Source organism: Gobius niger (assembly GCF_951799975.1).
Source record: "Gobius niger genome assembly, chromosome: 17".
In the NCBI taxonomy this organism is placed as follows: domain Eukaryota; kingdom Metazoa; phylum Chordata; class Actinopteri; order Gobiiformes; family Gobiidae; genus Gobius; species Gobius niger.
Window position 1 is genome coordinate 20,131,712 of NC_136868.1, and position 14,744 is coordinate 20,146,455.

Below are 14,744 nucleotides of genomic sequence, written 5' to 3' on the forward strand. Positions count from 1 at the left end.
GTACTTGCCATGCAAACTGTATCTGAATATAGTAAGAGTGTGAATTAACTTTTGCCTGTGCTTAGAATGACAATAGCAGCAATAATCTTTCCATCATTTTGCAGACATATCAGAAATGTGTGCCATTTGGTGTCACAGACATGCTGCAGCAGGTAAATAAAAAGCTCTGGTTTAACAGGTTAAACTGAGCATTACGTAACTCATCACCAGCAGCACCACCCCTTCTACAAAATGCGCCTCTGCCCAGGGGGATACCTGCTGCAGGAGACTCAGACATCAGGGGAAGATCAGGACAAACTATGGCAGCAAATCAGGTAATTATACATAAGGATAAAACTGAACTACTACCAACATTTTGATAACTTGATTCGTGTATTGAGTCAAAGACCTCTGGGCCAGGCACCTTTTAGTTCATGTTCTCATACTTTTTGTCAACAGAATGTAGATTTTGTCCGCACTGGATACGGAAAGAACGCAGTAAAGGTGCTGGTTATCAAGAGACAGGGCACGTATCATGACATCATCGAGTTAAAAGCCGATGTGGAGATCACACTTAAATCTCGCAAGGACTATTTAACTGGTGACAACTCAGACATCATCCCCACTGACACCATCAAAAACACAGTGCACGCTCTGGCCAAAATAAAGGGGGTAAGTCAAACCTTAAAAATGTTGTGACATTACGCAATTCACATTAGCTCTGCCATTGAATGAATTTCTTTAGGTAAAAACTATTGAAGAATTTTCCCTGGATATTTGCAATCATTTTCTAACGTCATTCAACCATGTCCTACGAGCTAAAGTTCACATGGAGGAGGCTCCGTGGAAAAGGCTAGAGAAGGTAAGATTTAAATTACGAAAGAAATTTAAATGTGTTTGGTTCTGTAATTGTCTGTAACATTAAAACACTCTTTCAGAATGGTGTCCAACATGTTCATGCGTTTATCTTAAGCTCTGAAGCTGGTCGATTTTGTGATGTTGAGCAGGATCTTAATGGTAAAAAGTTATAAAGTGTTACTCTAGAACGAATTAGGTCCAGTTACAGTAGTTAAAATATGCAAATGTCTCCTCTGAGTTGTTATTTCTTCACCTTTTGTTTGAAATATGACATGTTTCAGGTGTGCCCATTGTGCACAGTGGAATCAAGGACATGAAGGTTCTGAAAACGACTCAGTCCGGGTTCGAGGGCTTCCTGAAAGACCGTTTCACAACCCTGCAGGACACCAAGGACCGGTGTTTCTGCACCACAGTCTACTCGAGATGGCGTTACAACAAAGTATCTGGCGTGGACTTTGATGCTGCATGGTGAGCAGTCTGTTTTATTTCCCCTATAACAGAAAACGAAAAAGCAAGTATGACATTTGATTTGTAACACTGCTTCAGGAAGTGTGTTAAGGGTGTTATAATTGAGAGGTTTGCTGGCCCGTATGACCGTGGAGAATACTCGCCCTCCGTGCAGAAGACGCTCTATGAATCACAGGTCCTGGTACTGGATCAACTTCCAGAGGTTTGTCCGATATTTTAATGGAGTTGTACGTTTTTAAAGTCAGTGTACACTCAATGAATGTGTATTTAAGATCGAAGAAATAGAGATCGTCATGCCCAACCAACATTACTTCACAATAGACATGACAAAGTTGGGCCTGGCCAATAAAGATGAAGTAAGTTCTATTAAAATAATATATAATTTGTATGTAATTAACCATTTATACCAAATAAATAGCTGGTTGTCTCTGGCTTTCCAGGTTCTACTTGCCCTGGATAGCCCGTCTGGAAACATCACTGGAACTCTGGGCCGGAAACGACTTGCCAAACTCTAGGCACGAAACAAATAATAAAGCAACTACGGTCATGGGATCATTTGCATTAAGCTCACATTTAATTGAAGTCACAATCTTAACGTAGTCTTTGGTGAGAAGCGCACCATTTATTGCAAATCTTTAGGGACAGATCCAGTGTTATTTTTATCGATAAACATTGGTAGTAAACACTTCATTACATCCATCTCTTTTACACTGAAAAAGCACCATATTAAGAAACAAAAACATATTTACACATAAATAATTTAATTTTTAGAGCGTCGTTTAAATTCATTTTGTGGAACAAAGGTAATGTTTCATACAATATAAACATAACATTACATGCGTAGGACTAGTGCACTTTGACCACTGTGTGATCTTAAGGGGATTCATGGGATACAATAAGAATACTACTACTCTTCAAAATCTCATGTAGGACATAACATAGACACTTTAGAAATGGATTTCATCTTATATACAAATATTTAAAACATAATATTCACACACACGCACATACACACGCCTGAAAAATAGGTTCACCATGTTTTTCCATTAAATAACAGAGAATAAAACGCACAATCTCAAGCAGCAGTTTAAGAATAACGGAAAAGGTAAACAGCATGGGCCCTGTGAGCAGCCCTTTCAAAGAGAGGTTTATAAAAACACATTGAAAAATGTAAGGTGTCACTAAAGTAGTCTTAGAGAAGAGGCAGCTAACCTGGAGTCCCCTGACATATTGATTGTCGCTGAAGTTTTTTTTTTGGACGATTCTTTGATGCTATGAGGCGTTACTCTTCAAGTGTTGAGTCTGCAAAGGTTTCACATGGTACTCGTAGATCTTGAGTGCAGGTCCCAGCTTTATGGACAGGCCCGTCAGGACATCGTTACGCGTCATCAGAAGCAAAGACTTGCCATCAATTTCCTGTCAAATAAAAAATAAAAAGATTAAGATCAAGATTATGGTTTTCTTAATTGTTACATGATGTAGTGCAAAAACTACACTGACCTGATCTTGAAAAGCAGTAGCTTGCTCTTCAAATCCTGTGGCTTTAAAGTAATTGACAACATCAGCAACGCCCCAGTTGGCCGGGTCAGGAAGCTGACCATTCTCCACAGGGCTGAAAGACCATAATAGACAGCATTAGCAGACAAAACATGGGACAACGCTGATCAAACTTACAGCATTTAGCCAACCTTTTGATGTCGACGGAGCCATTTGTCTTCTCCTCCATGATGTCTGCAAAGGTACATTTTTAGTACAAACACAAAAAAAAAAAAAAAACCTAAAACAAGCTAAAAAATAAAACACAGAAACATAAATAAATAAGAGTACAATTAAAGCAACATTGCGTAACATTTCACCCAATAAATACAATAATAAGCATTTACATTCTTACGTATATGCAGTACTTATTGAACAATACCAACACAATTACCAAACAAATGAGTCTTTGCTTGTGTCCATGATGTTGACCAGAGATTAAATGGGTTTGGTCCTCATCAAAATCCATTCTTAGATTATGCACAACAAATATAACATTTTCTGTGTCTAGCTGGTCACTAGGAACATTTTTTTTTATTTTATTTTTATTGAAAAATATACAAAATTAACATTAAGGTCACTAGGAACATGTTTTGTATAGAGTTCATGAATGTGATGTCATATCGCTAAGCATTATGGGATTAGCAGAGTTATTGTTCACATTAAAACACTTGGACACACAAGTGAGTTAGATGTATTTACGGAGTTTTTAGCTGTTTTTAGCTAATGTTAGTCTGTGGAAATGTATGCTAACAGCCGCAAAGATGGCCGATCTCCATGGTAACTGTGGAATTTCCCGAACTCTATTGCTGGCAACAGTATAATCCGAAATGTTATGCAGTGTACCTTTAAATATTCATTTTTATCGACTTCCACATCATGTGAAAACGCCATGCAGTGGTGATGCTGTGATCCACCTTTACTTTTATACTCAGAAACAGGTAAAAAAAAATAATAGAAAAGCTTCAAGAAGAAAAATGATCCTACATGGTGATGTGACAGCGCAGTAAATTCATAAGAAGTCCAGTGAGTCCATTGAGTCGCGTTGCATCTCCATGTTTGAGTCTCACGGTCCCTCTGGATGGATCTAGAGGAGGAACAACAGCCTTCATGCTAATTCAAATATTGTTATTGTAGCACCAAAAACAAATTGTCACAGAAAACCCGCGACGTTTAAAATGAAACCCACTGTGAATGAAGCGAAATGAGCAACAGAAATGTAGCGTATAACAGCGCAAAAGGGCAAAGTTTCACCACAAGGAGAGAGTATTAAAAAAACAAACAGAAAACGAGCGAGTGTTTTTCCTTCTATTTCTACATTTGCAATAAGCTAACGCGGATACTTAGCTTGATTTGCTGAGACACAATTTGAACGCTTACCTTACTTCACTCGTTTCCTGTTTTTCAGGGGAGAGCAGATACGTGACAATATCAAGTAGCAGTGACTGTAATGTTGTAAATTAACCTCGACCTATTTAAACGCAATATAAACTTAACAGAAATCAACGTTTAATCAACTAAAGACAACTAGCACCTCTCCATCGGTATCGGTTTAGCTTCCTTCGCCCACATGACGCCGATGATTCATGGGAATTGAAGTTTTTTTTGCATGACCCGGCCAACAGACTTCTTCTTCTTCTTCTTCTTGTGTATTTCCGGCAGACTCACGCCACGCGGCGCATTGCTGCCTTTCTCTGGTTACTCATGGTTATTGCACCCCCTCCTCACACTCGATCACTCATCCCAGTTAGAAAAATAAAGTCCATAAGGGCCTCATATACCTCCCGATGGTTGGCATCAGGGCCAAGCAACGTCCTGATAGACACTGACTCAATTCCCAATCCAAACATCCTCGAAAAAAGGGCTCTTCTGTGAACAGTCAACCTGTGACACTCCATTAAAATATGAAACACAGTCTCGGCTTTTCCACAGCTCTCACACAGGCCGTTCCTGTGCTTCCCAATCAAATGGAGATCAGACGCCAGTCCACAGTGACCAAGTCGCAATCTTGTAAGTAGGACCTGCTCTCTTCTGTTGTTTCCCCAGGATGCAGAGCCCCCGACCCGCCTCTGAATATTATAGAAATGTCTACCCCTCTCCTCTTCGTCCCACTCTCGCTGCCACTGGGCATATACTTCCTTTCTTATAAGACTGCGATTTTCCGACCTACCAAACGCAACCAGCACATCTATGTTATCATTTTTCAACGCCTCCTTCGCCACCTGGTCTACAACTTCATTCCCCAGAACTCCCACATGGGCCGGGACCCACAAAAAGCCCACATCCGTCCCCTCCCTCTCTGCCCGGTACAAGGCAAGTAAGGCATCACACACTAAATCAGGCCTAGCCTGGGAACTACCTGCCTCAAGGGCCATCAGAGCAGCCGCTGAGTCTGAGCAGATGAGCACTCTTTCAGGCCTTACATCTCCTACCCATTTAAGGGTGCACACGATCGCCAACATTTCCGTGGTGAAAACCGCCGTTCCATCCGGGAGTCGCCTACCCTGACTCATTGCCAAAGATGGAATATACACTCCAAAAGCACTTCTTTGACTTTCGGGGTCTACAGACCCATCAGTGAAGATCTGCAGGTACCCACCCCAATTTGCTTCCACAGTCTCCCTAACTGCTGATACCGAAGACCCTCTACCTGTCATTTTAAGTGCCTCCTTTACAGACCAGTCCACTTCTACTTGCGGGAGCAACCATGGCGGGATCGAGGGCCATACAACCACTGGTGCAGTGCTCCTCTGCCTAAGCTCTGGAACCTGAGCCCGAGCCCACAAGATAAACATTTCGCCTCTTCTTGTTCCTGATTCCCAGGTTTCCCTCAGCAGCCTCCATCCAGGATGGCCCTCCTCCTGCCCCTGACACTTTGCCACAAACTGTAGAGCTAACTTAAGCCGCCTTTTCTGAAGGGGCATTTCCCCCATCTCCACCAGGAGAGCTGGCACTGAAGTGGTACGGAATGCACCACAACACACTCTAAGCGCTTTAGCCTGCACCACATCTAATTTGGCCAGGTTAGTTTTAGCTGCATTGCCATAAACCACACTCCCATAATCCAGCGCTGCACGAATCATGGCCCGATATATCATTAGCAGCAAGGCTCTATCAGCTCCCCAGTTCGTACCAGCTAGACACCTCATTACATTTATAACTTTACTACACCTGTCTACCACTTTTCCAATATGCACTTTCCAAGTCACCCTTTCATCAAAATGAACCCCCAGAAACTTAAATGTCTTTACCCTTTCCAACGCCTGCCCATAAAGCTGCAATCCTACATTATCTATTTTCCTCTTGTACCCAAAAACAATAAACTTTGACTTCTCTACAGAAATCCTAAAGCCCCACCTACTGGCCCACTCCATAACCTCATTTAATGCACTTTGTATTTTACTAAAAACAAACCTTGTATTTCTCCCCCGCTTCCATACAGCCCCATCATCAGCAAAAAGAGACATCCCATACCCTGACCCCACTCGATTAAAAATATCATTAATCATCACATTAAACAAAACGGGACTAATCACACTTCCTTGAGGAGTTCCATTATCAATACACACTGACGGCCAACAGACTCTATTACGTTAATAACAATATAATAATAATAATAATAATAATAATAATAATAATAACGATAATAATAACGATAATAATAACAATATACTAGTAGTAGTAATAATAATGATAATAATAACGATAATAATAACAATATAATAGTAGTAGTAATAATAATCATCATCATAATAATAATAATAATCCTTTTGGTTGTCTAATTTTGGGGTTTTAATAAAAATATTTTTAAAATGTATTTATAGTGACATTACATAACCATAAAATATGCTGCAGCATAGTTTTACCCCTTGCAAACACAAATAAATACTGGTAAAACAAAAGTGCAAAAAATTCCACAGTCCAAATAAAAGACATCTGACCTCTGATGCTGCAGGGAAGTTCAGTCAGTAATAAAGAGCATGATAAGTGATTATCTCCATTTAGGGATTGTGAAGTTGCTCAGGAAAAGTGCTGTCATTCACATCAAATAATGACAAACACTGACTACATTGACACACTTTTTTTTGTTTTTTGAAAAGCTGCATATTTCTAACAAATATCCCGGAAATATCAAATGTACACACAGGCAGTTCAGGTAATCACATGCTGAAAACAAAATAAACCATCGCAAATTACGTTTAGGTCTTTATCTGATGAGAAAATAAAACGATTAAATCAATAAACCAAAATCAGCTGAGTACACATTAACATCTTGCATTAGGAAAGACAAATTTAAAAAGAATAAATAAATAAAAAATGTCACATTGATAAAACCTGCATGTTGAAAATTACTTTTTGATTGAATCAATAGACATACTCCAGCCCACAGAATAATCATAAAACGAACATCTTCTGTGTCATTTTCAATCAGTCCTGAAGTTGATATTTCTTTATCTCTGAATGTGAATTGTTTTGTACGATAATGTGAGGATGATCTTATGTTTGATTGATCTTCAGGAAGTGAAGCAAAAGCAGTCCAGCAAATCAACCTCAATCTGCCCATATCAACAATCTACACTGAAGCAAAGGAAGTCATTGGATATTTAAAATAAAACTATTCCATAAATATCATAAAAATAAAATGAATCATCTCTGAACTCATTTTCAAACTGAACTTGTCCCACTGCTCATAATTGTTTGACTGAAAATTTACTAAGATTCTGTTTTGTGGTTAAGGATTGTTTCTACAGTAGTAATCGCTGTTGAAAAATAAAGCAGCTTGTGTCCCAAGCTAACACATTAATTAAAAAACATCACTCACAAACAAAAAGTGACAACAAATGACACGTGACCACAAACATACAGGGTGATTACGTTATGACATGTCAAGGGAAGACTGCTTTAAAGTGAATTAAATGCACTGCTTCAACTTCTATTGTAAGAATGCACTTGGTAGTTCTTTGTACTAAACAAACATGTTCAGTTATGTGGAGTGATACAACCTAGCTACCTTCTTTCCTGAAAGTTATACCAGAAAAATATATCATTTTATTCCATACAATAAATGCCATACTTAGGCTGAGGTAAAAGGAACTGTCTTATGACCGGATATGAATTAAATTATGCTACAGAAACAATAGCTCAGCGGTAATCTAACCACATGTGATGCGTGCTTCTACAAGTTGAAACTTAGACAACTTAAACGATTATCATTGTGAGATATTGTTCACTAAATAAACTGCATATCAAGATAAAAATCAATAGTCAAGCCACATGTTCTTCTTCTAGCATATCCTGATGCACATGTCACCATGTCCTGTAAGTGACCAGAATTGCAGAATGAGTACCAAAATACTTTTTTCTATGTGTAAATTCCTGATAAAGGTTAAGGAAAAATATTTCCTCCTATTTGAGCAAATCAAATATGCAAAACACAATCACTTACAGCCAATAAAGGGGTACAAATCCTTATTGGTTTTGACTGTTACTTTCATCAATCTACACAGACAAAAAAAAAACATTTATAAAACACATTTCAGGAAATAAAATGCCCGTAAGGTAAAAAAAGAGAAAAAAAAGTGTTTTTTGCATTGCAGGACCAAAGATGTTTGGCTCATATGTCTGTGTATTGTACTAAGAAACACAAAATAAATCTGAGTGGAATTTCAGAGCTAGGCATGAGACTCAAATGTAACAGCCTCACTTCCATATTGAACCTCAGGAGAGTGCAAATATCCCAAACTGTGCGAGTCCTTTTGGGACTCTTCCCTATTCACTAGAAGTCTGCAAATTCCTTTGCACACTTTTCTGTTTGAGACACTCGAATCTCCTCCTCTTCGTAGTCATCAAAGTTGCTTGTGTCGCCAGGTCCTCTGCACTTTGGCAGGAAAGGGGCCTCAATCTACAACACATCAGATTAATACTGAGGTCATGCAGTTGTAAGATAAAGTAAAGCCAAAAGCAGATAAGGCAAGTTACCTTTCTTTCATAGATGGCAATCCAGTCTGTTGATGAGAACCACTTGTGATTTTTAATATCATTGACCCCATTCTTCAGGTTACCAAATCTCTTCGTCAGGTCCACTTGGAGTAGATTTCTCAAGAGGTCCTTCAGATCTGAGCTAAAGTGAGAAGGGAATCGTACCTACGACATTTAAAAGAGAAATACATTTTAGAGACAAAAAGGTCCTATTTATCAAAAGTTGATTAAACAAAATCAAAATGTTGCGAAAACACAATTTCATGAAAATTAACAAAATAAACTACTTTAGCAAAGAGGTTCACAGCTGTGTCAAAGCTGTGTAAGCTATTCTCCTTTTCTTTGTTTCATCAGTAGGTGTCAGTCGTGAACCCTGCTCTGCACCCTCCTTCCCCTCACCTGACTTTCCCCCCTCACCCATGCCCCTCACTCCCCTCCACATGCCCCACTGAGGATGCATTCGAAGGAGAAAAAAGTGAAAATTATCCTTGTGTGCAAAACACCTTTTTCAGCACAATAAATATGATGTTTATTAAAGTAAACATTTTAATACTTATATTTCTTTGCTATAGTATAACATCCATGCAAGTCAGTGTTGTTTAGCATTTAGAACATAATAGTTCGATTAATGACAACGTTTATAGTGCTATGGTTTTATATCCCACATCCATAGAACGCCTCATAGCCTCCCATTTCACCATATGTAAACAGAGGCAAAAATAACAGTAGATATTGGATTATTAAACAAACGGACATGGACATTTCATGATGAATTCAACTGCAACAGAGCAGGTCGGTCACATTGGTTTATCAGTTCACAATGTTTAGTAAACTGCTTTCATAATGCTAAACCCTGGCTGTATTTCTGCTTCAAACATTTCCACTTATTTTGCATTCCCTGCACATGGTTATGTGGTGGGAGTGGTCAGGGTACAGTGAGTCGGTGGAGGTGGGGAGCTCCTTTCTACTTGTGCGGGGCAAAGTTAGCATTCAGTTTTGAAGTTTGGCGCATGTGGGAATGCAACAGTTCCGGCCTGGAAAATGGATTTGCTTAGAGTGGCTTTAACTAGCTAACATTGTTCCACCTATAACCACATTAGATTAGAAAAAGCACTATTTAAGCAAACGTTAAATTGAAATTTCTACCTTTCCAGAAACAATCTTTTCATATATTTGAATCGGCTGATCAGCAAAAAACGGAGGATATCCAGCAGCCATCTCATAGATGAGAACCCCCAGAGCCCACCAGTCTACAGCTTTGTTGTAACCCTGTAAAAACAAACATTTAAGAAATCATTAATAAATTAATAATTAATCTGAATGGGAGAATTGTATCAGTGTGTTAATGAGTATATATGTATATATATATATATCTTTGTCTTGGTGCAGGAATCATCATTTTTTTATTGACTGTAGCAATAGCTCAAATCTAACTTATTGGGATCGCTCTTTGCTCGTCTCTTCGTACTCACCTTGCTGAGAATAATTTCTGGAGCCAAGTACTCAGGCGTTCCACACAATGTCCAAGTTCTACCTTTAACTCTCTTTGCAAAGCCGAAATCTGTCACCTGGTGAAAGAAAAAGTCCAGTGAATAAATACAGTTTGAAGCTCACAGCTGCCGCCTATTTAATGTGTGAGTGTAAGAGTGTAAACAGTTGTACCTGAATATAACCATGTTGATCTATGAGCAGATTTTCAGGCTTTAGGTCTCTGTAGATGAGGTCTAAAGAGTGTAGGTACTCAAAAGTGAGCACTATCTGAGCTGCATAAAATCGGGCATGGTTTTCACTGAAACGACAGAGTGTTTTTACAGTATATCCAATGAAAACAACTGTAGCACATTAACTGTGTACACAATACCTGAATCTTCCAGTGCGTCTGAGATGAGAGAACATCTCTCCACCAGGCACATACTCCATCACCATGTACAAGTTTGAGTTGTCCTGTCAGACCAATGGGACAGTGATTTGTTTCATCTTTAACTGAAGGTGATCATTTGCACAGTCACATTTTGCTAATTATAATAACAACTTTACAAGAAATACTGGTTTTACAATAAAACCACAATAAAGAGTCAACAGATGTTGCAGTATAATGTGTTCTAATTTATTTTTTCTTATTAGTGTTGTGATCAAACATTACCTTGAATGCGTACACCAATCTGACGAGGAAGGGGAACGAGACGGCCTGCAGGATTTTCTTTTCATTTAAAGTGTGTTCTATCTGCTTTAGCTTGACCACCTAAAACAAACAGATGTCTTTACTTAGATTGTTTGAGGCAACCATAAACTTTCACTTTCACAGCATAATTTTAAACATGATGAGAATCCGCTCTTTTAGTTTTAGAAGAGGATACACAAGAGGAAATGTTTCATTTCCTTGTTGTAGATCTAAGTCACTTATCTGTGACCTCTGGAAGTGCACTGCATAGAGAACACACAGGGCTCAACTAATACAACATGTGCAGACTTCTCGACAACCTACTTTCTGTTTGTCCAAGATCTTCATAGCATAGAAATGGTTTGTTCCTTTGTGTTTGACCAGCATCACACGCCCGAATGAGCCTGTGCCCAATGTTTTGAACCTGTCAAAGTCATCCAGGCCAGTTGTGCACTGAGGAAACATATTTCAGTTGTTGTTAGCAAACAATATAAAGCAAACCACTTCATAAATAATCCACATTTGTCCTTGGTGGAAGCTAATAAGAGAAGTATGCAGGATATGTCGATACCTGTGGAGGACATTCCCACTTTCTTAGAAAATCTTCTTTGGCCTTAGCTAAGAATTCTTTCACTATAAAAAACATGCACACACAAGAACAAAGCAATTATAAAGAGATCACTGAAAAAAATATTGTTAGAAAAACAAAGCAGTTTCTGCATTGACATGGACAAGGTCAGGCAAATGTGAGTTACTGGGGAGGCAAGCTGATAACAAACAGCAAAAATCCAAGTCATAACTCGTGGCTATGAATATACATATAAAGTGATGCAAAGAGCTCTTTGAGAATTAAAAAAAATGAAGTATGTGCAAATTATTTAAACAAAAGCTATTTTGCATCGCTTTAGGTGTTAGGTAAGGTAAGAACTGTTGTTATTATTAGGATGATGAGTGAGTTCACACAGAGCAAGCACAATCACAACCTGTGAAATAAGACATCACAGCAAACATGAGAAATCCAAAGTCACAGAGTCATTGCAGACTATAGTAAATGGTAAATGGTCTCAACTTATATAGCGCTTTTCCACCTACATTAGGCACTCAAAGCGCTTTGACACACTATGACACACTGTGTTCAACAAATTCAGTCTCTGTGATTTGGGATGGCTCATTAAGTAAGAGCATACCAAAGGTCTCTACAGTTGATCAACGATTTGCAGCAACATAGACCCAGATGGATGGAAACAATGAAGAACAGAGAAAGAGGAAGAAACATTGATGAAGAACATTTAACATAGTGTTAAGAAGAACATTGGAAAATGTTGATTCAAACAAAAGTCAGCAAAGACAAGAAGAACATTTAAAATGCAAAGACATATTTTAGAGAGAAAAAAAGAAGAACTTGCTGATTATAACAAACACAAAGCTTGCACACAATCTGTTTTATGTAAATGTAAAGGGTGGAAACCAGACACATAATGTTATTGAGAAATAGAAAAAAAGATTCTCGGATATTTAAGATTGGGCTGAACTGACAAGCAGAACAAGAAAGTCATTCATATGGCACGCAGCCCTGAGAAAAAGCATGTCTCACTTACTTAACTTATCCCAAATGATGGTGAATTCAGAGACATGGGGAACCTCACTCTCCTGTCCTCTCTGCTCCTGGGAACTCTTATTAAGACATCGGTGAAAGAAGCGACTGGCAAAAGACTGATCCTTTCCCTGGGCCATTTCGGGACGGCTCAAAGACAAACTAAAAGTATTCTCAGAGCGGAGACCAGCAAGTGACACTTGCTTCCTGTACAGAGCCAAGTGCAGTGCAATGCATGGCTAACCACATAGAATTAAGCTTCCTGTTCAAGCACTCTGCATTAGAAAGACCATTTTCAACACAATATGAGAGCAAAATGAAAACTTTGAATGGCTGTAAACTTCAGGTATATGGTAAAAGCAACTCTGGATTACAATGAATTAACTCCCTTAAAATGCTGACCACAACTTAAGGCCCAGCTGCCCATTGCACTTATACAATAACATGCTTCCTGGTGGCTAAAAAAATAGAACTGTTTGGCAACTCTCTGTCTTCTGAAAAAATATCTTGGGTGTTTTAAACCTAGTAGACACTTCTTTACTCTCCTATTTGAATACATATTGCACCAAACAAAATCATAATAAAGATAAAGATGCCATTTTAATGAAGTCAGTGTGATCAGCTTGGTTTATTACAATTATTATTCTAATTGGGTTTCTTCTAATATCTGAGCTGTCAATCTGTAAATCTAGATTAGACAAAAAGTATTATCACAACAAGTAATAAACAAACCAACATCTTTTCCTTATATTTCATGTGATTTTGCCACACACTGACACTCTTATAGAAACCTGTTGGTAGCAGGACACAGCATTGGGTTCTGTGAATGTTTTGCTTGTGTTATCAGGTTCCAAGGAGCAACTGATTACCGTAATCTTTAAAAACAAGGCTAGACATTGTGCTGCTTTTTGTTTTGTAAAGAAAAGAAGAAGAAGAAGAAGAAGAAGAAGAAGAAGAAGAAGAAGAAGAAGAAGAAGAAGAAGAAGAAGAAGAAGAAGAAGAAGACATAAACAAATAGGCTTAAAATAAAGAGAAGCCTTTTACTGTGAACACACTGGCTAGGTCAGAACAATTTGCATTATTTGCAGTCAATTAAAGTGTTTCTTTTCTTCATGCATGCAATACAATTATTTCTAGGGGGCTAACATCTTCTGTGGACAGCATTACCAAAAATGGCCCTTGACTGCAGCTTGTGGACTGCACTATCTGTTAACACAGGGAGACAACTGCTCCAAGTCAGCCGAGCCTGGTGTTACCCCACTCTGGACCAAAATATAAAGGATGCAGAAGCATGCTGACTTTGTGTCTGGAGTGCTCACCGCTTTCTTGTTCATTGCCTTTCTTGGCAGTGGCTGCGTTTCCCATCGTAGGAAGACAGGGCGATGCACAGCTGGCTCAGGGAGGTGATGGTCGCGGCGTAGAGCTAACAGAGTCCTCTGTTAGCTAGCAAACAAATATCTGATGCTAGCTCAGAGACTAACATAAACACCCATGTATTGCTTCTGGCCGTGCGCAGAATCATCTAGTGGTGTGCTACACAGAGGTTATTCTGTAATTACAATGTCATCGGTTGGTACAACGCCTCCTGTGGTACGAAAACATATCCAGACTTTTCACCTCTGCCTGCTCCGATGTCGTTCAATGTGGCGTTCACGTGCTGTTGGGATTCTTCCTAATTCGCACTGTGGAGTCGGACTGTTGACCGCGCCTCTGTCTGATATAACTGATCATTACATTTGGACTGTTTCTGTAAAATAGGGATTCACAGACAATTGCAAAAAAAGCAGTGAGAATAAAGTGATTAATCGGAACGCTTCAATTTCCCCAAATTATATGAATGCAACATCAAGGCCTAAAGCTGGCCCAGCAATAATATTTTCGGGTCACTCTGCAGTCTGGCTTGTTTGATTTGACTTATTTTAGGGTCATGATTTTTGTTAGACACTTAAATCCTACACAGACATCAATAATAATATTATTTTTGAATCCCCCTAAAATAGAACAAGTATCTTTTTCTGTGATACGTTTTTGTAAAGTTAAGAACAGGCTTAACATAGCATTATAAAACAAAAAAACAACAACCGAAACAAGTAGATAAAACGCATGTGGTGGCACGTAAATTCTCATTTTTTTTTAGCACCATGGCCAGCGACTCAGTTGCTAGGTAGC

At 38.8% G+C, this 14,744-nt stretch overlaps 3 protein-coding genes across 5 annotated transcripts; 1 reads left to right on the forward strand and 2 right to left on the reverse strand.

Moving 5' to 3' along the window:
• Positions 1–237: 237 nt before the first annotated feature.
• Positions 238–1,949, forward strand: uox (urate oxidase). The gene is made up of 8 exons (XM_079574824.1): positions 238–314; positions 439–651; positions 725–841; positions 918–996; positions 1,119–1,305; positions 1,384–1,507; positions 1,578–1,661; positions 1,746–1,949. Exons 1-8 carry the CDS (start codon positions 300–302, stop codon positions 1,818–1,820), a joined length of 894 nt encoding a protein of 297 aa, XP_079430950.1. The 5' UTR covers positions 238–299; the 3' UTR covers positions 1,821–1,949.
• Positions 1,950–2,033: 84 nt separating this feature from the next.
• Positions 2,034–3,930, reverse strand: samd13 (sterile alpha motif domain containing 13). Its single transcript, XM_079574825.1, has 4 exons — positions 3,829–3,930; positions 2,994–3,036; positions 2,806–2,917; positions 2,034–2,721 (listed from the first exon to the last, which is right to left on the reverse strand). Exons 2-4 carry the CDS (start codon positions 3,029–3,031, stop codon positions 2,578–2,580), a joined length of 294 nt encoding a protein of 97 aa, XP_079430951.1. The 5' UTR covers positions 3,032–3,036; positions 3,829–3,930; the 3' UTR covers positions 2,034–2,577.
• A 2,676-nt stretch (positions 3,931–6,606) lies between these two features.
• Positions 6,607–14,236, reverse strand: prkacba (protein kinase, cAMP-dependent, catalytic, beta a). 3 transcript variants are annotated; one of them, XM_079574479.1, is made up of 10 exons: positions 12,580–12,845; positions 11,553–11,614; positions 11,306–11,434; positions 10,964–11,062; positions 10,682–10,764; positions 10,483–10,609; positions 10,293–10,388; positions 9,967–10,089; positions 8,821–8,985; positions 6,607–8,743 (listed from the first exon to the last, which is right to left on the reverse strand). In XM_079574479.1, exons 1-10 carry the CDS (start codon positions 12,713–12,715, stop codon positions 8,618–8,620), a joined length of 1,146 nt encoding a protein of 381 aa, XP_079430605.1. In that variant the 5' UTR covers positions 12,716–12,845; the 3' UTR covers positions 6,607–8,617. The 3 variants fall into 3 exon arrangements, with proteins under 3 accessions (XP_079430605.1, XP_079430607.1, XP_079430606.1); XM_079574480.1 differs by lacking the exon at positions 12,580–12,845 and adding an exon at positions 13,895–14,236 and having other exon boundaries at positions 6,608–8,743; XM_079574481.1 differs by lacking the exons at positions 11,553–11,614; positions 12,580–12,845 and adding an exon at positions 13,895–14,236.
• Between the last annotated feature and the right edge of the window lie 508 nt (positions 14,237–14,744).

What these genes read in the sequence shown, in the direction of transcription:
- uox (XM_079574824.1), top strand. An exon ending in TGTTGAGCAGGATCTTAATG is followed by an intron (nt 997 to 1,118) that starts GTAAAAAGTTAT and finishes GACATGTTTCAG; the next exon opens with GTGTGCCCATTGTGCACAGT. An exon ending in GTGGACTTTGATGCTGCATG is followed by an intron (nt 1,306 to 1,383) that starts GTGAGCAGTCTG and finishes ACACTGCTTCAG; the next exon opens with GAAGTGTGTTAAGGGTGTTA.
- samd13 (XM_079574825.1), bottom strand. Translation starts at nt 3,031, where the DNA reads ATGGAGGAGAAGACAAATGGCTCCGTCGACATCAAAAG. An exon ending in GGCTCCGTCGACATCAAAAG is followed by an intron (nt 2,918 to 2,993) that starts GTTGGCTAAATG and finishes ATGGTCTTTCAG; the next exon opens with CCCTGTGGAGAATGGTCAGC. An exon ending in CTACTGCTTTTCAAGATCAG is followed by an intron (nt 2,722 to 2,805) that starts GTCAGTGTAGTT and finishes TTTATTTGACAG; the next exon opens with GAAATTGATGGCAAGTCTTT.
- prkacba (XM_079574479.1), bottom strand. Translation starts at nt 12,715, where the DNA reads ATGGCCCAGGGAAAGGATCAGTCTTTTGCCAGTCGCTTCTTTCACCGA. An exon ending in AGATCTTGGACAAACAGAAA is followed by an intron (nt 11,063 to 11,305) that starts GTAGGTTGTCGA and finishes TGTTTGTTTTAG; the next exon opens with GTGGTCAAGCTAAAGCAGAT. An exon ending in TTGCCATCTATGAAAGAAAG is followed by an intron (nt 8,744 to 8,820) that starts GTAACTTGCCTT and finishes GATGTGTTGTAG; the next exon opens with ATTGAGGCCCCTTTCCTGCC.